Below are 21,932 nucleotides of genomic sequence, written 5' to 3' on the forward strand. Positions count from 1 at the left end.
ATTGCCTTTCACATCTACCACTATAGCCTTTAATTCAGGAGAATATTTCCTAGGGCTGATGATGTTCAGTTCCAAGCATATGAAATGACTTGTGGGCTATAAAAAAAGGAGTCTAAATCCTTGAAGTCACTGAGTCACTACTGAATAAATGGAAGATTGGTCTGACACAATATATGGAAGCTTTTAGGCTCTCCAAAAGAGAGGAAATGGAACTATTTTAATGTATGATACATATAAGAAGAAGCTGTGGTTTGATCATGGCTTATTCAATAAACCATAATTGGTTGGCTTTGTATAAGGCACAGCCTTTCTGCTTGGTGGGAAATGTTGCTGTGCCACTGGTATTCAAACACTGGATTTTTGTTTGTTGGTTTTATAGAGAGATAATACTATGGCATACCAAATGCTAAATGAATATTTAAACCATATTTTATTTAAACATATCTAGAATTTTGCAAATCAATGAACTTTTACCTCCCAATTTACATAGTTAGTAAAAAGAATAACCAAAAGGCTATGAAGAATAAAATTGATCCTAAGAAAATAATGTGTAAAAAGATCAGCATTCTACTACTAGGATTTGAACGGCAGCATAATGTCTTTTATCTGTTTATCCTTAGTGAATCATACTCAAAGGTAGGCTATTTTCTTAAATATAGATCCTTAGGCAATGAAGAAGTATCTTGAGTAGAACATTAATTCTGAACCAGTTTTCATAATCACTAAATCAAGAGGTTTATCAAGGCTGACAAAGCATACATAGTTTCACCCCATTTTATTTACTGTTTTGCTTGTTTAAGATTCTCTGCACATGAAAGAAAACTACATGTTCTCAGGAAAGAACACTGTAGTATGATCTCAACATAATATTCTTTCTAAATTTGTTTCTTAGGTTTATCTATGTAAAAAAAGTCAACATCTACAGCCTTTAAAAAGCCCACAAAAATTCTGTATTAATTGACACAGAAAGCCAATTGTTTGGAAGAAAAGAAAGAGGATTTCTGAAGTCAGCTGTCTTTGGGATTGCAAAACAAGCTGATCCTCAGAGATTTCAGACAGGAAGTTTGCCTGCCTTCTTGGTAAAAGCACAACTGATTAGTCCAGGGGTCTCCAACCTTAGCAACTTTAAGCCTGGAGGACTTCAACTTCCAGAATTCCCCAGCCAGCAAAGCTCCTCCAGGCTTAAAGTTACTAAGGTTGGAGACCCCTGGACTAGTGGACAGAAATCGAGATAGCATCCAAGCAAGCAAGTAAATCTTGAGGTGTTTGTATCGTCAAACTGCCAAATAGCATCTGTTTGGTGGAGTGTTTAAGGCACAAGGCTAGAAACTAGGAGATTGTAAGTTCTAGCCCACCTTAGACATGAAAGGTGGCTAAGTCACCTTCCTTCCTTCCTCTCTCCCTCCTTCCCTCTCTCTTTTTCTCTCAACCCAACTCACCGCACAGCGTAACTTGTGGGGAAAACAGGAGGAGGAAGGTATGTTAGGTATATTAGCTACCTGGAATTATTTATAAAAATAATAAAGGCAAGATAAAAAAATTAAAATGTGGGCCCCCTGTATCTGGAGCAATTACACTACCTAAGAAAGCAAATTAGAAAGTGGATTCGTCTGAAAACCAGCTGGTTCGAGGCCGGCTGCCTTCCCACAGCCGGACCTGAGTAGCCCTGTCGCTGCCAAAGCTCATCTCTTTAAAAAAAAAAAAAACAACTTTCCCCGTCTTCTCCGAATCACGCTCATTTCCGGCCTCCGGGATTTCCGACCAAACTAACCTTGAAGGGCTACTCTACAGTCGCGTAAGTCTACGGTCCCCGTGCCTTGGAAAAGGGCGCCGCTTGCCTAGACTAGAGCTGTCAAACCCAGGGAGGAAGTGGGGTAGCGCAAGGCATGCTGGGATCGCGGAGGAGTAAGAAACAGTGGCGGAAAGGCGGCTGGAGGAGGCGCCATGGCTGTTCTCCTGGAGACCACGCTGGGAGACCTAGTGATTGATTTGTACACGGAGGAGAGACCGAGAGGTAGTGGCGTTGCAGCGGGTATCGCGTGGGACAAATTGTGGTCCAGAAACCTTTGGGCAACTGCAGAAAAACTCCGATGTAACGATCCTTCTCCAGCAGGGTTTTGCTGCGCTTGGGTAACCTAGTATAACCTTTGCGCATTGTGCAAAAACCCAAACAAAAAAAGGAGGGGGGGGGGTTATAGTTTTTGGGGATGCCTCGGAATCTGAAGCACCCAAAAATGCAGATTGGGAAGGTCCCAGAGATAGTGGTGGTCTCAGGAGGTGGGGCTATAGGTGATGGGAGATAGATTGAAATTAATGCCCGTTTTTTTCCACAAGAAATCCAAAGGTCTCAGTCTTGTATCGTTTTTTTCCAGGGAGAACCTGGACGGATTTGTGCAAAAGCTCTTTTAGATTTTTTTTTTTTTAATTTTGGGATGGCTCCATTTTTTAAAATAACTTTATGCAGTATTTATTTTGAAGATGATTTTTGACAGTTTTATCAGTACTCCGGAGTTGTATTTTATCTGAAATTTAAGAAAAAGCATTGGTTGTAGGGCAAAAAACAACCGCATACATTGAGTACATGGGATTTTTCCTCTGTCTTGCTTTACTGTGACTTCACAGTAAAACGCAGCTAATTCTCACTTTCCAGCTTGGCTTTATGAACTTGACTAATGGGTTCTCAATTTCTTTTTTTTTTTTTTCTGAGATGCAAAGCAGAACTTTTTCTGCCCAATTTCCACTGAAACTCCTATTCAACTTTTATAGCAGCTTGATTCCCATAGATTACACCACAAGACCCTTCCTTACCCTTCTTTACCCATAGATAGCAGGAAAAGCTTCAGAAATAAACTTCTTATCCATCAAGATGTTATTAAAGCATAGAAACAAAGTCTGTATAAAAAGGAAAAGAACTCATTGCTTCTATGCTTTCTAACAAGCTTTCATGTTTCTAAATGTTGCATCGGTGAATAGTCCACTCTTGTGCATCCTGTCCTTGTCTAACTCAATTACTATATATTTTATACTGTTTGCCACTGCATCACCATTTTTTTAACCTTACTTTGTACTTCTTACCTTATTGAACTTTGATTGGAAATTAATTAGGACAAGGACCTGCTTTTTCTCACTTTGTAAAGCACAGTATGCATTCATGACACTATAATTCAGGTCATATTAGAACAGGCATGTCCAGCATGTGATCTAATACAGCTAGTAATGTGCCCCCCCAAGATCATAAACTTTTAACATTGTGTGATTTATATACATTAATTATATATTTTATATTGCCCAGATGATTCCTGTTCACTCATTGCAACCCAGGTAAACCAAAAGGTTGAACACCCATGTATCAGAACATGCAGTGATTGATTGCTTAATATGAACAGAAGACACTCTGCATGTTAACATAGATGTACTTCAAAGATTATGACATGCATTGCTGGTCTATGGTCCACATTTAGAAAAAAGTAGATTGCTGAGTTGAAAATAAGTCCTTTTTCCAATATACTTTTTGTATAAGATTTGATAAAAACAATAGATAATATTTCACTGTCATTTTAATCTGAACATTTATTCACGGCATGCCATTTTGTTTCATGCAACTTGTTGGGGATTGTTGCTGGGGATTGTTTATTGAATTTGCATGAAAGAATAGCTTGTTTCTTTTATTAGGCAAAGGCTGTAGTCTGTTTCAATTGTCTTATCTTTATTCCCTCTAGCTTGTCTAAATTTCTTGAAGCTTTGCAAGACCAAATACTACAATTACTGCCTTATACATAATGTACAAGTAAGCATATCTGGTTTTTTTCCATTGCTTTTCTCTCATATATTAGACAATTTAATTGTGAATCTTACATAGTAGATATAGAATTTAAATCTAAGAGATATATATGCTAATTGTCCTCTTCCTAATCATGCATGCATGTGTATGTTTAAATTTCTTCAGTTGTAAAACAGAAATAATAGCATAGCCTGCCTTATGTAATTATTGGCACACAGAATATTCTTAATAACATGAGAATTTTAAAAATGATGATAATAAGTTATATGTGTTTCAGAGAGATTTTATCATACAAACTGGAGACCCCCTGGGGACTGGTCGTGGAGGTGAATCCATATTTTGGTAAACATTGTTTAGTTTTTATTTACATAGTTGTCCATAAAACTTTTTGGATGCAGCAAATTTACTATTTCTTGCATAGGCATTCATTTAGATTACCTATTGGATAATTATAGTTGGAACAAGAATAAATAATAAAATATGATAGTGAAAGTCTTCATGCACTTGATCAATCACTTTGGTCAATATATGATGCAGGAAAAATTTAAAGTGGTTTTAACCTAAAAAGCCTTAAATGGCTTGGCACCAAAGACAGCTTATGCTTAGAATTGCTTAATATAAGCATCTAATATGAACTTCTGAGGGAAAATAATTTAGTGGTTCTTCATTTCCTTGAAGAGCTGTGATGACACAGTGGTTAGAATGCAGTGTTGCAAGACAGCAGTTCAATCCTGACCGGCTCAAGGTTGACTCAATCTTCCATCCTTCTGGGGTCAGTAAAATGAAGACCTAGATTGTTGGGGATAATATGCTGATTCTGTAAACCACTTAGAGAGGGCTGAAAAGCATTGTGAAGCAGTATATAAGTCTTAAGTGCTATTGCTATTGCTAAATTCAGGCATAAGGAATTGCCTCAATTATACAGTAGTCACTGTTATGAAATAATCTTTCCCTGGAAATTACATTTGCTCCAACACAGATTGACATTTCAGAAGTAACTTAAGATGGATGTGTGTGTGTTTGTGTGTGTGTTTGTGTGTAACATAATGCAATTGTATGTGTATGGCATATTATTCTGGTTTTAGATTAATGCAGTATATTACCATTAAGATTTTTAAAGTTTTTTGTGTAGTATCAAGTGTCTTATGATTGGGGTGATATGAAAAATAAATAAGTAGTCTCAGTTATATAAAATTAAGTTAACAATGAATAGAACTGTCAATTTGTACTTCTCCATGCACTGTGCTGCAGTTTTTTTTTCTCTCTCATGTGGATAGTACTTAAAAGTTTTGCAATTTATTCCAATAGATAATTTATTTGTACATGTTTCAGCAAATTGTATGGTGATCAAGCTAGATTTTTTGAAGCAGAGAAAGTGCCAAGAATTAAACACAAGAAAAAGGGAACTGTGTCAATGGTAAACAATGGGAGTGATCAGCATGGATCTCAGGTATGTCCACAGATGTGAAAAAGTCATGTCAACATATTAGGACATATGGAAGTTGACAGGTAGTGCAGAGCACAGATGTGACATTATTTAAAAAACTGAAAATGGAAAAAAACTGGCATTGGAAAAAATCTGTGTTTATTCTGCAGTACTAGCATACCAGATGCTTTCATATTTTAAGTGGACAGTTATCAAACAAGACTGTTCGTAAACATAGAATTAGGCATAAAAACAATTTTGACTGACAGAGGAGGCATAATTGATCTCACTTAAAGCAAGAAATTTGGTTATCAGCTTTGAACCAGAGCCAACATAATTCAGGTAGAATTCCATTTCATGTAGATTTTTCATGACTTTATTTCCACTCTTCTCTTCTTCTGCTTGATGGCTCTGGATAAACCTTCCACTTTCTGAAACAAATTTAAACATTATGGAAGGAGAACTGAGAGAAAGAATTTGTTCTTCTGGCAGATGGACCACTCCTTCGCTATTCCACTATTGGGTGAAGTCGCACTATTGGGTGAATTCTTTTGATATCATCCAAACTGAACTTCAGCTTATTCAACCATTTCAGTTATGTTGATGGTAGATTTATCGTAAGATGACATCGTTTTCTGGGTTTTTTGAAAACCTTAGTGGAACAAAATCTCAACATAGTTGACTATGACAAGTTAAATAACCTAGGCCAGTGGTGGCTAAAGTTTTTTGGCTCCCGTGCCGATAATTGCGCGCACACTTGCATGCCAGCACCCAGAAGACAATGCATGCTGGGGCCTCCCCATGCCCCCTGCGCATGCGCGTGTGATTCCCCTTTGCGTGCTGTGCATCTGTGCATGCACATGCAGTTCCCCCCTCGTACGCCGCACATCTTTGCGCATGTGCGTGATTCCCCCTCGGGCGCAACATGTCTGTGCATGCGCGCACGATTCCCCCTGCGCTCATCCCTGCGTATGCGCTCATGTCTTCCACGCACCCCCTTCTGCCCCTGTGCATGCACGCCAGATACCCAACAATCAGCTGTCGGGTGGCAGCGCGCATATGTGCAGTGGGGCTCTTCCGGGCGACCTCTCATGTGCCAGGGAAATGGTTCTGCGTGCCACTTCAGGCACGTGTGGCATAGGTTTGCCAACACGGACCTAGATTTAGCACTTAATCTGGAGGAACTCTAATAAAATTCCTGTAGAGAACAATCAGTCATCTGTTTTATCCTCAGAAATAATCTCCAGGAAAGACTGAAATCATCACAATATGATATCTTCAGTGCCTAAAATCACAGAAAGTTTGTGATATCAGAAGATTTTCTGATGAATGAGACCAAAATCAGCTAAAGTACCAATAGACTGAAATGAGTAGATGAAGATTTTCATTAATTTGTCAACTCCAATTCATTATTTTTCTTGATTTTTTTTTTTTTAGTTTCTTATTACTACAGGAGAAAATTTAGATTATCTGAATGGTGTGCATACAGTGTTTGGTGAAGTAACAGAAGGCATGGATGTATTGATGAAAATTAATGAGTCCTTTGTCGACAAGGATTTTGTTCCATATCAAGACATCAGGTTTCACTATTTTACTTCTACATTTGATAAAAGTGCAATGTGTAAGCAAAATTCTGCTGAATTAAACAAAAGAGCCTCAGTGGTGCAGTGGTTAGAGAGCAGTACTGCAGGCCATTTCTGCTGACTACCGGCTGCCTGCAATTTGGCAGTTCAAATCCCACCAGGCTCAAGGTTGACTAAGCCTTCCATCCTTCCGAGGTGGATAAAATGAGGAGCCAGATTGTTGGGGGCAATATGCTGACGCTGTAAAACTGCTTAGGGCTGTAAAGCAGTATAAAGCAGAATATAAGTCTAAGTGCTATTGCTAAAAATCAGCAAGTTGAGTCTTCTGAACAGTGATGGGATTAAAAATTTTTTACTACTGGTTCTTTGGGCGTGGCTTGGTGGGCGTGGCTTGGTGGGCGTGGCAGGGGAAAGATACTGTAAAATCTCCAGTTAGAGATGGTATTTGCTGGTTCTCCAAACTACTCAAAATTTCCGCTACTGGTTCTCCATAACTGGTCAGAGCCTGCTGAATACTACCTCTGCTTCTGAAACCCAAATCAAAGGTAGCTGTAATTTTTCTGTTGTGCTATCACCACTAAAGTTCTGGTAGATCTATTTGCTATGACTTCAAAACTCTTTAAGCAAGTGTTGTCACAATTTGCTGTGGAAGTGAATTACATAAATTAATTATGTGCCATGAAGTAAAAGAGTTTCTTTAGTTTCCTCTAAATCTTTTGCTGTCATATTTTTCATGTATGACATTAGTTCTTAACTATATTTGGTAGTAGATGAGAACAATTATATGAACTAAATTTTATATAATTGGAAGGCGGTTGTTGGTATTGGAGGATAATTGTTGAATCTCCTTTCAGCATAAACCAGATGAAGGCTTTCAATTGTGTGTGTAATAGTTCTGAGTTTTATAATAACACGTGTATCCTGTCAGTGTGAAACTTGAAAGAAAGCTTAATTTACAGATTTTGTTTTCAGATAAATGAGTTTTGTTGTGTAGGTGTTTTTTGATGCAGCAGTGAATTAATACTCAAAATTATTGTGAAATAGAATCTTGAACTTACTCTTTAAATACATTTCTTTTAATTTAGGATAAATCATACAGTGATCTTAGATGATCCATTTGATGATCCTTCTGGTTTGGCAATACCAGACCGTTCACCAGAACCTACAAAAGAACAATTGGATGTGAGTATTGCTTTTAACTTGAGTGTTGAGTAGATCAAGAAACATGTTTACATTCTCCTAATCTACCTGCTGATTTTGCAGGTGTATAGAACTTTGTGGTTATGTTTTCACAGAGGCCCAGAGTCAAGTTTGACTTTAGTTAGGAGACATATTGTTCAATAAAAGCAACTGTGTTTTGAACCTGTATCCTTTTCATTGGCAATAATACAAGTTCTTCAGTTTCAATAGAATGTTAGTTTCAGCTTCAAGATAGGAAAAACATCAATGGCAACAGTTGCAAGTATTGTTTTCTAAGTATATATTGTTTTTTTGGGAATATTTGACTGCACACCACTATGTCTGCAAAATAATGAACATTAGAAGTGTAATTCATGCACATTCCTGCCGAGAAGACATATCTTTGTCTTTACTGATTGCTGATCTCTCGCCATTCTGTGGGAAACCAGAAAGTGTGCTAAGCATTATGGAAGTATCATTAGCAGTGAGGTGCACAATTATGCTTCCAAAAATTTATATAGCAACTATATAGGAGTGCCCATTAATTTTATTTTTTTAATTCGTTTAATTTGTGTAGTTGCCCATCTCACCAACTCACTTGTTCACTTTGGGCAGTGAACAAAATTATCACCTAATCATCAGGTGATAAGAGGGCAATAAGGAAGAGGGAAGAATGAATGAAATTCTATAACTGCATTCTGTAGAAGTGTAATTTCAATACAGCTAGTCCTTGGTTAACAATGGTAATAGGGTCTGGAATTTCCATTGCTAACTGACGGAATTGTAATGTGTGATCTCACATGACTTCATCATTTAGTGACAGCAATTCCAACACTTCTCATTGCTCTCATTGAGCAGGAATCATGGGTTGTTAGGCAAGGACCTCATGGCAATTTCCTGCTGGCTTCCAGAAACAAAGTTAGTGGAGAAGCTGGCAGAAACTTGCAAGTTCCAGGTGGCTTACAAGGACACCAGTGGGCAGGTAAGTGGCCGCTGCAAGGTGTGGGAGAGCCAGTACAAGATACACATGGTGAAGTTTCAGATAGCTGCTGCAGGATGTTCTAAAAAGATGGAGTGTTCGTTCTAAATTGTATTCAATATCTGTCTCTTTGTTTTTATATAAGACAGAGTGGGCGAATAGGTGCTGATGAAGAAATTGATGACTTCAAAGGAAGATCTACCAATGAAGTAGAAGAAATTCTGGCAGAGAAAGAAGCAAAAACACAGGCTATTCTCTTGGAAATGGTAAAAACACTGTACCTGGTCTGATTGTTAAGCTGTAGAAATGCAGATGCTTAGCAGATGCTTAGTTTTATAGAAATGATACCACATACCAAATGATTACCACATTAAAAGTGGTATGCTCTGTGTTCTTTGGCAAATTTTGCCTCTTAAATTTAAAACTTGTTTTATAGTGAAATCTAAAGGATTTAAAATACTGTATAATAAATTTGGTTAAATCAATCCATATGCAGAATCACTCTCTGTTAAAGAACTTGAATGCAGATTAAATGTGCATCTGTGCTTACATTTGAGTTTTAAAGCTATTGTACTAAACTCATGTAAACATTTATAAAATGTAGACAGATGAATTTGACTTGTGGTCAGCAACTAGTTTCCTCCTAGGTAGACATAAGTCATAAGCTAAATTCCAACTACTATTTTTCCAAACTGAAGGAAGGGCTGATGGCAAGTCCCAGACCTTGGCCATTATTTCCTCCATCCCTCTTTGCCGTGTCATACTCGCCGTGTCACATTGCCATCACGTGAAGTTTCACATTTTTCCCATTCACACAGCTGGGGTGGGCGTGGCCTGTGCGTGACGCATCCAGCCTGCGTGCTGCCAGTTTGACACCCCTGCTCTAGTGTGACAAATATGTGGAACCAGATTTTATGTAAGAGCACCCAGCATGTAATAACAATGTATATTTTAGTATTTTACCATTAAAACTTTAGTAATCCCTACTCATTGCAAGACATGAATAAGGATTGTTTAATATCATCTACTGTAATTTGGAACTTTTTAAAAATAAAGTATATGAATCAGGTATATTAAAAAAGCATTTAAATTGATAACTCTCTTTAATTGTTTTTTTTTTCTGTGATGGTCCATGAAAGTAAACATATGATGCGTTGGTAAGTCAGGTTACAAATTGACACCACAATTATTGCTTATAAATCAGTCCTTAATCTTTGTAAAATCTTTACAGGTAAAGTCACAAACATGAAAAAGTAGAGATGAATGAATCTTCTTCACAAATTGCTATTTCAGTTATAGCAGCTCATCATTGAACTGAAAGGTCTATGGCCGCTTTTTCCCGAAAATGGGCAAATTAAGGCTTCAGAACAATCTTGAGTAGCACATTCAGATTGAGTCATTCTCAGCATCTTAAAATGGAGTCGTTTTGATATGTATATAAGTGTAAATTGTAGGAGTTTTGGAGTAACAAAATCTGTCTTGCTTTGTCCCTCCAGGTTGGAGACTTACCTGATGCAAATATCAAGCCACCTGAAAATGTTCTTTTTGTCTGCAAACTTAATCCTGTGACAACCGATGAAGACCTTGAAATTATATTTTCCCGATTTGGTCTAATAAAAAGGTAAGTGTCAAACATTGCAAAGACTACATTAGCAGACTTTTATAAAAAGTGCAAAATGTAGTTTTTGCTCATGAAAAATGCACAAGGAGCATTTTTTAGTCACAGTGGCCTAGCAAGAGACTTTGCATAGATATTAATTAGATCATTTTATTGACAAATACTTTTCAGACTTTTGGTGACTGCCTAAACTGAAAGTGTTTTTTCCTAAGTGGGAGTCTCAACAAAGTTCTCTTTAGCAGACTTTAAAAAGATGAAAACAAGGAAGTTCAGCAGGCGAACTGTTTTTGATTTAAAATCAATATATTTATGTGTGTCTTAGGGTGAGGATTTTGAGTCTTTGACTCGTAGTATAACTAGTCCTCAACTTATGACCACAATTGAGCCCAAAATTTATGTTGTTAAGTGAGAAATTTTTTAAGTGAGTTTTGCCACCATTTTACAACTTTTCTTGCCACATTTGTTAAGTGAATCACTGCACTTGTTAAATTAGTAATATGGTTGTTAAGTGAATCTGGTTTCCCCATTGACTTTGCTTGTCAGAAGGTCACAAAAGGGGAATCGCATGACCCCAGGACACTGCAACTGTCATAAATGTGAGTCAGTTGCCAAGCATCCGAATTTTAATCACATAATCACAGGGAATACTACAACAGTCACAAATGTGAAACATGGTCATAAGTCATTTTTTTCAGTGCTGTTGTAACTTCAAAAGGTCACTAAACGAACTGTCATAAGTTGAGGACTAACTATATTATACATTGGGGAGGAGTCAGGCTAAAGGAATTGCTGTGAATTATGGTTGTTTGAATTTTTAGTCTGAGAACCAACTCTTACAAAGCCATTTAATATTAAGTATTAGAAAAACAATTACTGTAGACTGTTCCAGGACTTTTTCCTTCTGTATTGTAATAAATGTATGTCTACCTTTAGGGGTTTTTTATGTGGCTTTTCTGTATCTGAAATCAATGTTATGTAAGAAAGTGCAGTTGTCTAATTCAGGGGTCTCCAATTTTGGCAATTTAAGCCTGGCGGACTTCAATTCCCAGAATTCCCCAGCCAGCTGGAGAATTCTGGGAGTTGAAGTCCACCAGGCTTAAAGTTACCAAGGTTGGAGACCCCTGGTCTAATTCAATTGTGAGGGCTAACCTGAATGTATGTTTAAAGCTTAGTGTAGTGTTTAGTATATTGATGCTGAACCCAGTGATCCTTACTGACCCCATTAACTGAATTAGAATTTGGACCAACCCTGAAACTCATCCATGGGTCTAAAGGTAGCCCTTTAGGATAGAAAGTGAAAAGCGAGACTTCGTCTGTAGTTTTACTAAACTCACATATTATTCTTATCATCTATACTGCAACTTCTGATACCATAGTGGTTTACAAGGACCTCCACAAATGATGGCTGTGAAAGCTGTGGGATGAGTTTAAAACAAAAAAATCTCCCGCTGCATATAAAAAAAATCAATATAAGGTTGGCAAAAATGTACCCAAATCTGAACCCAAGTAGTTGGAATGCAAACAGGGACAAGGTACCTTCTTACACTCATGGTGGCTTATGCCCCGAAGTAAAAAAGTATTGGATTAAAATACAAAAATGGCTGTACGAAATAACAAACTATCAAATAGTACTGAAGCCGGAATTGTTCCTTCTAGGGATAATCAATGGGAAATATAATAAAAAGATAAAATACATGATCTTGCATATAACTACGGCAGTGAGAATCGCACTCACACAATGCTGGGAAAAAGATAGCATACCGTCAGAAGGTTTAGTAATCCAAAAGATCTTAGAATGTGCAGAAATGGATAAATTCACCCTAGAATTAAAAGGTAAAGAAGATTTGGAGTATTATGCGGTATGGGAAAATTGGTATGAATGGATGGACAATAGGAATAAGAATTGTAGAGATAAAAAGAAAGTATAGAAATGTATATGAATAATCAGTATTGTATGGAAATGTGTATTTGTAACAAAGATGCCTCAGTACTGTTAAAGAATATCTATCTTGCTTGGGATTTAAGATGTGTAAAGAGAAAAAAGTGCAATAAAAATAATGTATGAAAAAATACCATCATTGCTTGTCATATGTTAACCATATGTATTTGTTTCCTGAATAAAATGTGTTGGTTTTTCAGTTGTGAAGTGATTCGAGATTGGAAAACTGGTGAATCTCTTTGCTATGCCTTCATTGAATTTGAGAAGGTATGTGGCCATACGTATATAAGTGTTTAACTGTACAGTGTAACCATATAAATGGTATTGTTTCCAAACAGAATGCTTTATATACAACTTTATTTTAAAAAAAAAAAAAGTTAACATTCAGAACACTTCAGTTCCAAGCATATTAAAAGACAGGGGGGAAGGGCTTCAGAGCACTAACCAGCCCCATAACTGGGTGCTGCTCTTTGAATCCCAAGCAAGATAGATATTTTTGGAAAACCAGGAAACTGAGGCCCCACCTCGCCTCTGTGAGGAGAATGTTTCAAAGGGCATGAGGCAACTTCTCATTAACAATTAATTAACTTCATGGACCAAGGTCACATAACATGCTAATTTAAAATGTAGACAAGTTTGCAGCTCAGTCTGTTATGTGAACACGGCCACAGACTACCCTGCAGAAGCAGTTGTGATTCCAGTTTTGTAAGAACTTATAAAATACTGAAACTTCTAGTGCCTTAACACTAGACTTCTATATTAAAGTCAGATTCTACTTAACAATATGGCATTGGTATTGTGCATTCTAAGCTGACTCTGAAAGGTAGGTAGCATTAATTCTGTCAGAACTTTTTATGGCAATAATTACGTTTTCCACTTTTATGATGGTATCAAAGAGTGGTTAACAATTTTCTAAATTTAATTATACTTTTTCTTGAAACCTATACCAGGAAGAAGATTGCGAGAAAGCTTACTTTAAGATGGACAATGTCTTAATAGATGACAGGCGAATACATGTTGATTTTAGCCAATCTGTTGCAAAGGTTAAATGGAAAGGAAAAGGTAACAAGATATATAAATTATTTCTATTAATTTCACCCGTTGTAAATTCCTTATAGATCAAGGGGTATCAAACTCAAGGCCCGGGGGCCAGATTTGGTCTGTGGGGGCTTAGATCCGGACTGCAGGGCCGGCCTGAAAATAGCAAAGGACCAGCCCACGGTGCCTCTGCTAGCAAAAACGTTTCTGGCCTGTTTTCAGCCTGGACAGCTTCCTGCAGCACCCTGCCAGCCAAAACGGGCCCTCCAAGAAATCCAGTTTGACACTCCTGTTATAGACATTATCAAATCTGTTTTGGGAGGGACACAAATTTATTTTCAGTGAAACTATTTGTCAGGTATAGATTTGTTGACCATCAGTTAGCCATTTACAAAGGTGCATATTCTGTTTTTCAATTTTGTAATTATACAGATGGAAAAAGCTAAATTTGCTTAATAAATGCATGTGGGAATGGTGAAGTTTGACTCTGGCTTTATCAGTATTAAGTATCAGTATTAAAAGGATTAATGTTGTAGCTGGTAGACTGAAAGGAAGTAGCTCAAACTATTTGAATTTGATCAAAACGTGTATGAGCCCATTAGAATTGGCATCATTTTTTTTGCTGAAGAGCACTGTTTGTGAAGGGCTTCCTTTGTGAACCAGACTATTTCTAATCTGATTATAAGAAAGCTTAGCACAAAGCTTAGCACAAAGTATTTGTTTAGATTTCTGCAGGGGATCTCGTGACAGGCACACCCTAGAGGCCTTAACTATTTCTGAAACATTTCTGTTTGGAACCCATTTCAATAGGATCTCCATAAACCAGTTTATTCAGCACAGCAATAGTTAACAGCTATTTCCATACGGGCCCTGTATTCAAAATATCAACTTATCTCTCTTTTTATAAACAGGTGGGAAATACACCAAGGATGATTTCAAAGAATATGAAAAAGATCACAGCAAATCTTCTAAATTAAGCCTGAAAGAGAAAGCAAAACCCAAGCAAGAGTATCCTGATCAATTATATTATTGAGTGAAGTATCATAGTTGTTAAAAGCAGTGTCATCATGCTGGTCTATTGTGGGTTGATAGAATAGTTTCTTGACTTCCCAATCCAGGGCTGAGAGGGTGCAGCTGGTCCAAAATGACCCAACTGGCTTCCATGCCTAAGGAAGGACTAGAACTCAAGTCTGCTCCCTGCTCCTAATCCAGCACCTTAACTACAGCATTCTGGTATTGAAAATTTGTCTGAAGTGGTATAGGGTTTCCTGTCTAAGCAGGGGGTTGGACTAGAAGACCTCCAAGGTCCCTTCCAATTCTGTCCTATTCTATTCTAATAAATAGAACATTAACATATATAACATTCAATAAGAATATGAAACTATTCAGAGCTGATAGAATATGCTTCTTCTTTATTCACCAATATTAAAGTATTTGCAGAGATTGCTGAATATCTCTAGATCTAATACGTTGACTATTAATGGATAGATTTGCATTCTCACATTTAATTTCAAACCTTATTTTCTTAGGGCTTTTATGTAAACTCTCTTGTTATATAACTATCGTACATGTAATATTTAGTGAAGAGCCAAGTTGGATTTAGGAAATCAAGAGTCACTGGCAAGTACGTCTTCTTTTATGTGTCTCTGAAAAATCTCAGTTAAATGCCTGTTTAGGCTTTATGATAATTTTGCTCTGTAGGAAATAAGCAGTGTTTAATTGTGACAAGAATCAAAGTGTTTTAACAGTTGTAAAAAAATGTTTCCATGTCTTGAATGTATTTGCTATAGATTCTCCTGGTTTAATTTCACTTTCTTGTGAATTTGGGAGATTGTGTATTAAGTGTCACTCTCAGTTCCATTTTTCAAAGACCTAATGTTGCTTATATTAATGTTGCTTTGCATTCTGGCTGGGATGTACAGGAAAACTAATTATTAAAGCTGCGAAGTGGAGGGCTGCCATCAGTTTACCACACAGACATCTCTCAGCAACTACCAAGTTGTGTCTCAGAACAGTTACAAAATAGAAAATCTGGGATTAATTCTGATAGCTGCACATAAGAACTGGATGATTTAAAATTTCCATTCAAAATTGTTTGTGTGTTTCAAAGCTTGGCAAAATTATTGCAAAGAAATACTGAAAGGGATGGTTTGCTGGTGTCTGCATTTATGGATTTTCTCTCCTTCCCAGCTCCCTCTGGCAGCACTATTGGTTATGTTTTCCTTAACTGACATCTGTAGCTCCAAATACGATCTTTTGCTGGAGAACGAAGAGGAGGAAGCCAAAACCAGCCACAGGCACTCTGATAAAAAGAAGAAACATTACCATTCAGACGACACTGATGAGGATGAGAAGAGGAGCAAAAAATCCAAGGTATTAAATGTTTGTCCTTTTCTTGGAATGATGGTTTTAAATGGTTCATTCCTGTAAAAAGAAATCAGGCTTAGGGTTTTCCCTGCCTTTAAAGATGTCCATTCCTTTATATTCTACTCCAGTATTGTCCTATTTGCTGCCTTAACACAGATGAAAAGTTTACTCCCTACTTTCCCATTTTCAAATACAGAACTTGCTCACTGTTAACCACTCTTAACCACTTCTTTTGGCTTCTGCACTCTACTGGAAATCCCCTCAGCTTTGCAGCCCCTTAGTTTTTTTAGAAAAACTAAATTAAATATGACCTCACTAAAAGACAGGAAATTCAACTTTGCCAATAGGCAGGGGGGTGGGGAAGGCTGCTCTTAAGCTAAGAATCTGACACAAGTGACCTTTTGAAAAAGTAGTTGTGATCTGTTAGCTTCTGTGTGTGGTTTTTTATGATGCAGGAAAACGTTCTTAGTTACTATCAAAAATTAATCTCATCCCCTTCGTCGTCGTCCCCCCTACCTTGTGACAGATAGGAAAAGATTAGAGATTCTTCTTATTGTTGCTTAGCTGCTCTGTAGCGTTACAAACACAAATTCAGGGCAAAAGTTTGCAATGCAGTGATAGCACAGCTATTAAATGAAGGCTGCTGCAATGCAAAAAACTTTTACTGAGCTGATTAACTTATTTATATGAATGAAAGGAGAATAAAGGGAAGAGCCATCTCCCACGTCCTTTATTTTCCATATTCTTAGAACAAGCCACTTACTATTGTAGCCTCACTTTTTGCATTGCTGTTTTCTATTTGGAAGAAGTTTCTACCTTGTCCTCACCAGATTCACTGCTAAACCTTAAAAGTTATTTTGCCTGTTGTGATACTCCTTGCATGTTCTGTTTCCTTAATGTGCCCAATTTCTTTCTCTGTCCTGCCATTTCATGCACTGTTCCTGTTTTATCTTGCCATCTTATTTATTCATTTGTAAATAAGAAGAAATTTACTTTGACTTTATCTCCAACATAGTTTCATCAGATATCTGTTTTTGGATATTAAATATTCCCTGGGCATTCTAAATAATTCATCGAATTTCAGGCTTTTCAGAACTGTTTTTTCTAGTTATGATCTACTCTCTCTTTACCCTTGAGTGTACCCTTTTTATCCAGTCCAGTGGTTTTTTTTTTCTAGTTTAATTGTGCATTTCTGCTTGGATGTCTTTTTTACCTGAAATTTGATTTCCTTTGGATAGCAAATAGTCTTTTCCTGATACATTGTAAAATGCAAACTCCTTGAAACCAAAACCTATTAATATTGTTCTAAAGTGCGACCTAAAAACATCAATAAACTGGAATACCTTTCATAGTGAAAGAAAAGGGTATTTTTAAAAATGTCTTCTGCTAGTAAATAGGCATGAGTAAATGAGTTGCCTTTAGTAGACAAAATGATGGGTTCCAATCTTTTGAGTATAATTTAAGAGAAAATTGGCATAAATATTTTACAGATGGTATATAAAACACTGTTAATAAGGAGCAGTGCGGTGGCCTAGAGGTGAAGATATTTACCTCATACTCTGGAGGTTGAGAGTTTGATCCTAGGCAGCACCAGATGTTTCTCTGTCAAGATGCAAAGAATAAATAGTAAGCATCAGGAGGGGCATCCAGCGAGGAAATGCTCAGCTCCATTCAGTTGCCCCGACAAAAGGGATTACAGGATCAGAAAAATAAATAACTGTTAATAATCACAAAAATAGGCAAATCATACAACAAAAAAGTGCTGGAATACTTTATCGTATGTGATTGTTATGAAAACAAAACCAAACCCTGAAGTGCTAGAAAGAAAGAAATATTCTCAAAAACAAAGTCTGAATTGAAACCTTTGGTTTTGTTTTGCTAGGAATTATCCTAGAACATGTTTTTTTAAAAAATTACAATTTATTAAGATGTATGCTGTTGGCCACGGCAACAAATCTGATTCAACACTGAAAAACAAAGAGACATTTTGCTAATGATAACAGATTGGGAAAAACTTTTGAGGAAATACACACGGAACCATATTCTTACAGGTCATCAGAGCTGCTGCACGAGGAACTGTAAAGTGAAATCAGCAAGAGAAAAGCTTAGCTGAAAATCAAATCAGATACCATTCCCAAGTAGTTGTAATGTTGTAATGCAGGTCATTAAACCTTGGGATTCACAAACAGAGCATTTGTTAAACTGTTTTATAAACAGCCTTCGCAACACTTTTTGTTTCACTATGTATAATACATTTGTAGGTTTAGGTGGATTTATTTTCAAATGTGCTATGCCTTGTTTTAATGATTTTGTGTAGGGTGTTTCCCACTTAATCATATGGTCAATAGTTTCAATAACTTGTGAAATATGGGAACATAGGAATATACATACAAAGACACATCTTTGTCTTCATATTCTTTTCATCCTAACAGACTCTAGTTAGTAAACAAGAGTGAAATATCTGATATTGGCCAAGAAAAATAAAGTGTAATAACACTCTAACAGCTTAAATTACCTTAGTTGGCTCTTTCAAAGTTTCATAGATAAATCTGATGTTCTGTTCCTTTCCTTCCTTCTTTCTTCTCTGTGGCTTGATCTTATCCGGGGAAGAAAGGGTGGGAGGGAACATACAATAGCAGCAAGAAAAAAGGAATCCCCACAGAGCTATTATGCTTGTTTCCAGAGCACATAACATCCTTTTACAACATGTCAAAGTTCAAATCTAGTTATTATTTTTAAGTCATTACAGATTTATTGATCTCAATAGCATCTGCAGGGGAAAGCAATTTTCTTTCCAGATACCTTGGATTACAGTTTTTGCCACCCATGTCAGCACGCCGAGTGGTCAGGAATTACAGGTGTTCTAGTCCATAATAAATGCAGTGGCCTTTTTACCTTACCTCCTGCTATAGACCCCTCATAGTTAATTTTCTGTGGAGGTACTCAAAAAGCTCTGCAATGGGCTCTAAAATTGACAATCACTGCCTTCATTTGATAAGATAGAGACAGATTGTTATGTTTAAGTCAGCAATCATATATTAGGTATATTGACTAATGCTGTATTTTAAATCATGAAGCACAGCAATTTCTCATTTTTAAAAATTTTATATTTCCTATCTTTAACAAAAATAAATTGAAATTATCCCAAATTATGTAAACTGAATCATAATAGAAAATACAGTAGCTTAAAATGTTATTTTAATATTTGGGAAAAAAAATGTTTTACAAGCTTCAAAACACAAATTTAGAAAACCCCACTTATTTTGGTTCCTATGTAGGATAGATTATTTTGTTCTTCCCAGAGGTTTCCTTTAAAGGTCTATTTAGGCATTATTTACTTACAATTAATTGGTATGTTACTATTCATCCTGTAGGACTAGCACGAAAATCAGCAGGCAGACTTTGAAAACTGTTAGCACTCTACCTGCTCCTCTTCTCCACTCTTCTGTTCCCTCAATTCAAATAACTGCATTTTCCTCCTCCTCCTCCTCCTCTCAGGAGCCCAGCCGAAAGCACAAAGAAGAATTCAATAGGGAGAAAAGAAAAAGTGACAAGCGAGAGAGATGTCGGAGCCATTCTCGGGAGAGAGAAAGCCATCACAAAAAGTCTAAAGACAAGCATTCCGAGGAAGCCTGGGAAAGAGACTATTATGAAGAGAAAAAGTCTGGCAGGAACCCCAAAAAGTCCAAAGATAAGGAAAAGTCCAAATATAAATAAGGACGGATTAATGTAAAGCAACTGTTTCTTGGCATTTATCTGCCTTAGAAACTGCCAGTGTCTTCCCTTCTCTTCCAGAAGATCTTTAAGCGCCCTCTGATTTTTGCCTCATAAGAGTTCTGTGGGAGGATATCTTCATCAGGTGGATTCTTCTGTTGTTTTTGTTGCCTTTGAAAACTGGCAGATTGCAGAGATTAGAGAAATTCGTGCTGTAGTACAGTAACAAGGAAGCTGCGGCATTCCCGTTATTACTGTTAGCGGCCTGCTGCTGCTACTGCCAGAAAGGAATTCCAAATCTCTTTTAACTCTAAAAGGAACATGAAGGACTTTATTCAAGACTGGATGAATTTACTTCCTTTTTTCTCATAGGAAACTCTTAATGAGTGAAGCTTGTACAATTACACGAATGAGGGAGATCTATTTTTATTGCCAGTTGAGGCTTCCCTGTTGTATTTATACAAATAGATAATATTGAAGTTTTATATACAAAAATGTGGAAATATATACTAGTACAATACACAGTTCATTATTGGTATGGTACTAGCCCATGCAGTTGGTACTTCTAAGACTTCATTGCATCGAAGTGGCTCTAAATACCTGTTGTTTCAGAGAGAAAGTGAGAAGCCTCACTCTGCACTGTAACAGTATATACAATACTGATATATCTAGATTGCCACAAAAGAGCGACTGTGCACATTTTGTACTAACTGCAATATCTCCATGCAAACCGTTAGTTTCACTTCCATCTAATATAGCGACATTAATCTATTTCAGCAAATATATTAGTAAATCTATGTCAGTTAAGAAGCTGTAGCAAATCCTGTGGGTTTGTATTTGGGTTTTAAAATGTAGCTTTGTTTGGTAATGTAAAATTGTACATTCTTAATTTTAAAAAGCTATCAGCCCCCATATACGTATGTGGTAGGTTTTATTTTTCCTTCTAACTGGATTCATTTTATGAAAGCAAATGATAATATTCAAATGAAATAAACAAAATGTTTTAAAAAGTTATGATACTTATGTAGTTACTTACCAAGCACATCTCGATTATATTAAAGTAACCAATATATCTTTACGATCCCCAAGGCATGTCATAACTTTCGAGCACCCCTAATGTTTGGAAATTAAAAGTTGAAAAATTTGGCAAGCCCTAAATGCCAATGAGAAAGACATAGATGATTTGTTCTGGAAGACACCTTGTTCGTATAAGCAAACAGTATCAACAAACATGCCGGTTAAACTATAGCTATAATCTGTAACAGAATTTTTTCTGTCTTTTACGTTTTTTTTAATTAGACCTTTTCATGAGCAACTATGCTTTTTTTTAAAGCAAGTGATTTGATCTCCCTTAAAACTTTCATCACAAATGCATGCCATTTTCTATGGACTATTTGTTCATTAAACAGTGCAGTGAAAGAACTTGATTATTAATCATCACAATGATTCTAAATCAGAATGGACAAATGAGGTACATGGAGCTCCTAGATCCTAGCAAATTGTAATTTTATTAGCATGAAAGAAAAGGAAAAGCATACTTTGTACAGTGAGGCATCATTAATTTCATTAAGTTATAAAGCTAATATATTTTGACCTACTAATTGCTGCCCTACCCTGCTGATCAAGAACGGCCCTTGGCTGAAGAAGGCTTACATCTCTGTTTTAAATCCCACCAAAATCCTCCCCTGGTTATCCATGATCTGACAAACTGGATTGCTTTAAGATCTCTCATGTTAACCATGATTGCAGGGTAGAAAATTTTCTTTCAGAAGCTACAAGACAGAAAATAAACATTATAAATTTTCAGGTTTTCTTAGAGGAATATGCATTTTAAACCAATGCTGGAACCCTTCGTGTTAGGCCTGATCTATCAGATCACTTCAGCAATTTCTACCTTCTTTACTAAACGGTTTAAGAGCCCTGTGTTAAAATAACGAGCAGTAAAAGCACCCAGCCTATTTCCATATGTGTTTCTCATGGCAGTTCCACCAAGGCTTGTGTGCTGAGAAGGGAAACAAAGGAAAGTTTAATAAATTTGCAATGCACAATGCAGCAAAAAGCAAGAGAGAGAACAAAACACATTTGTTGATAAGATTAATATGTCGGTTTTAAACATTCTAATGAAGCTAAAAACCCTGCTGATATGATTTCTTTCTCTCACATGGGCAATGACCTTTGTGTTGTAATCCTGCTATCCCTCCCTGTTTTGCTAAGTCGAAGTATGTGTATTGTAGTAAGTAAAATGAGGAGTTGCCCATTAAGGAAGTAGAAATGTTCCCATGAAATGAGTTACAATCTGCACATTGCA

At 36.7% G+C, this 21,932-nt stretch overlaps 1 protein-coding gene and 2 long non-coding RNA genes across 4 annotated transcripts; 2 read left to right on the forward strand and 1 right to left on the reverse strand.

Moving 5' to 3' along the window:
• Positions 1-1,871: 1,871 nt before the first annotated feature.
• PPIL4 (peptidylprolyl isomerase like 4) lies at positions 1,872-20,638 on the forward strand. 2 transcript variants are annotated; one of them, XM_026666238.2, is made up of 13 exons: positions 1,872-2,014; positions 3,720-3,787; positions 4,059-4,123; positions 5,114-5,231; positions 6,645-6,787; positions 7,876-7,972; positions 9,098-9,214; positions 10,445-10,569; positions 12,706-12,772; positions 13,456-13,567; positions 14,455-14,551; positions 15,784-15,916; positions 19,409-20,638. In XM_026666238.2, exons 1-13 carry the CDS (start codon positions 1,945-1,947, stop codon positions 19,625-19,627), a joined length of 1,431 nt encoding a protein of 476 aa, XP_026522023.2. In that variant the 5' UTR covers positions 1,872-1,944; the 3' UTR covers positions 19,628-20,638. The 2 variants fall into 2 exon arrangements, with proteins under 2 accessions (XP_026522023.2, XP_087826371.1); XM_087970245.1 differs by having other exon boundaries at positions 15,784-15,925; positions 19,417-19,580.
• On the forward strand, positions 14,681-15,747 carry LOC148132894 (uncharacterized). The gene is made up of 3 exons (XR_015750394.1): positions 14,681-14,776; positions 15,073-15,167; positions 15,734-15,747. It is a non-coding gene; the product is annotated as an uncharacterized LOC148132894 (long non-coding RNA).
• LOC148132895 (uncharacterized) lies at positions 15,879-18,506 on the reverse strand. Its single transcript, XR_015750393.1, has 3 exons — positions 18,426-18,506; positions 17,462-17,512; positions 15,879-15,967 (listed from the first exon to the last, which is right to left on the reverse strand). It is a non-coding gene; the product is annotated as an uncharacterized LOC148132895 (long non-coding RNA).
• Positions 20,639-21,932: the final 1,294 nt, after the last annotated feature.

The sequence above is a fragment of the Notechis scutatus genome, chromosome 1 (assembly GCF_049901735.1).
Source record: "Notechis scutatus isolate UNSWTSFEM ecotype Mainland chromosome 1, rNotScu1.2, whole genome shotgun sequence".
NCBI lineage: Eukaryota > Metazoa > Chordata > Lepidosauria > Squamata > Elapidae > Notechis > Notechis scutatus.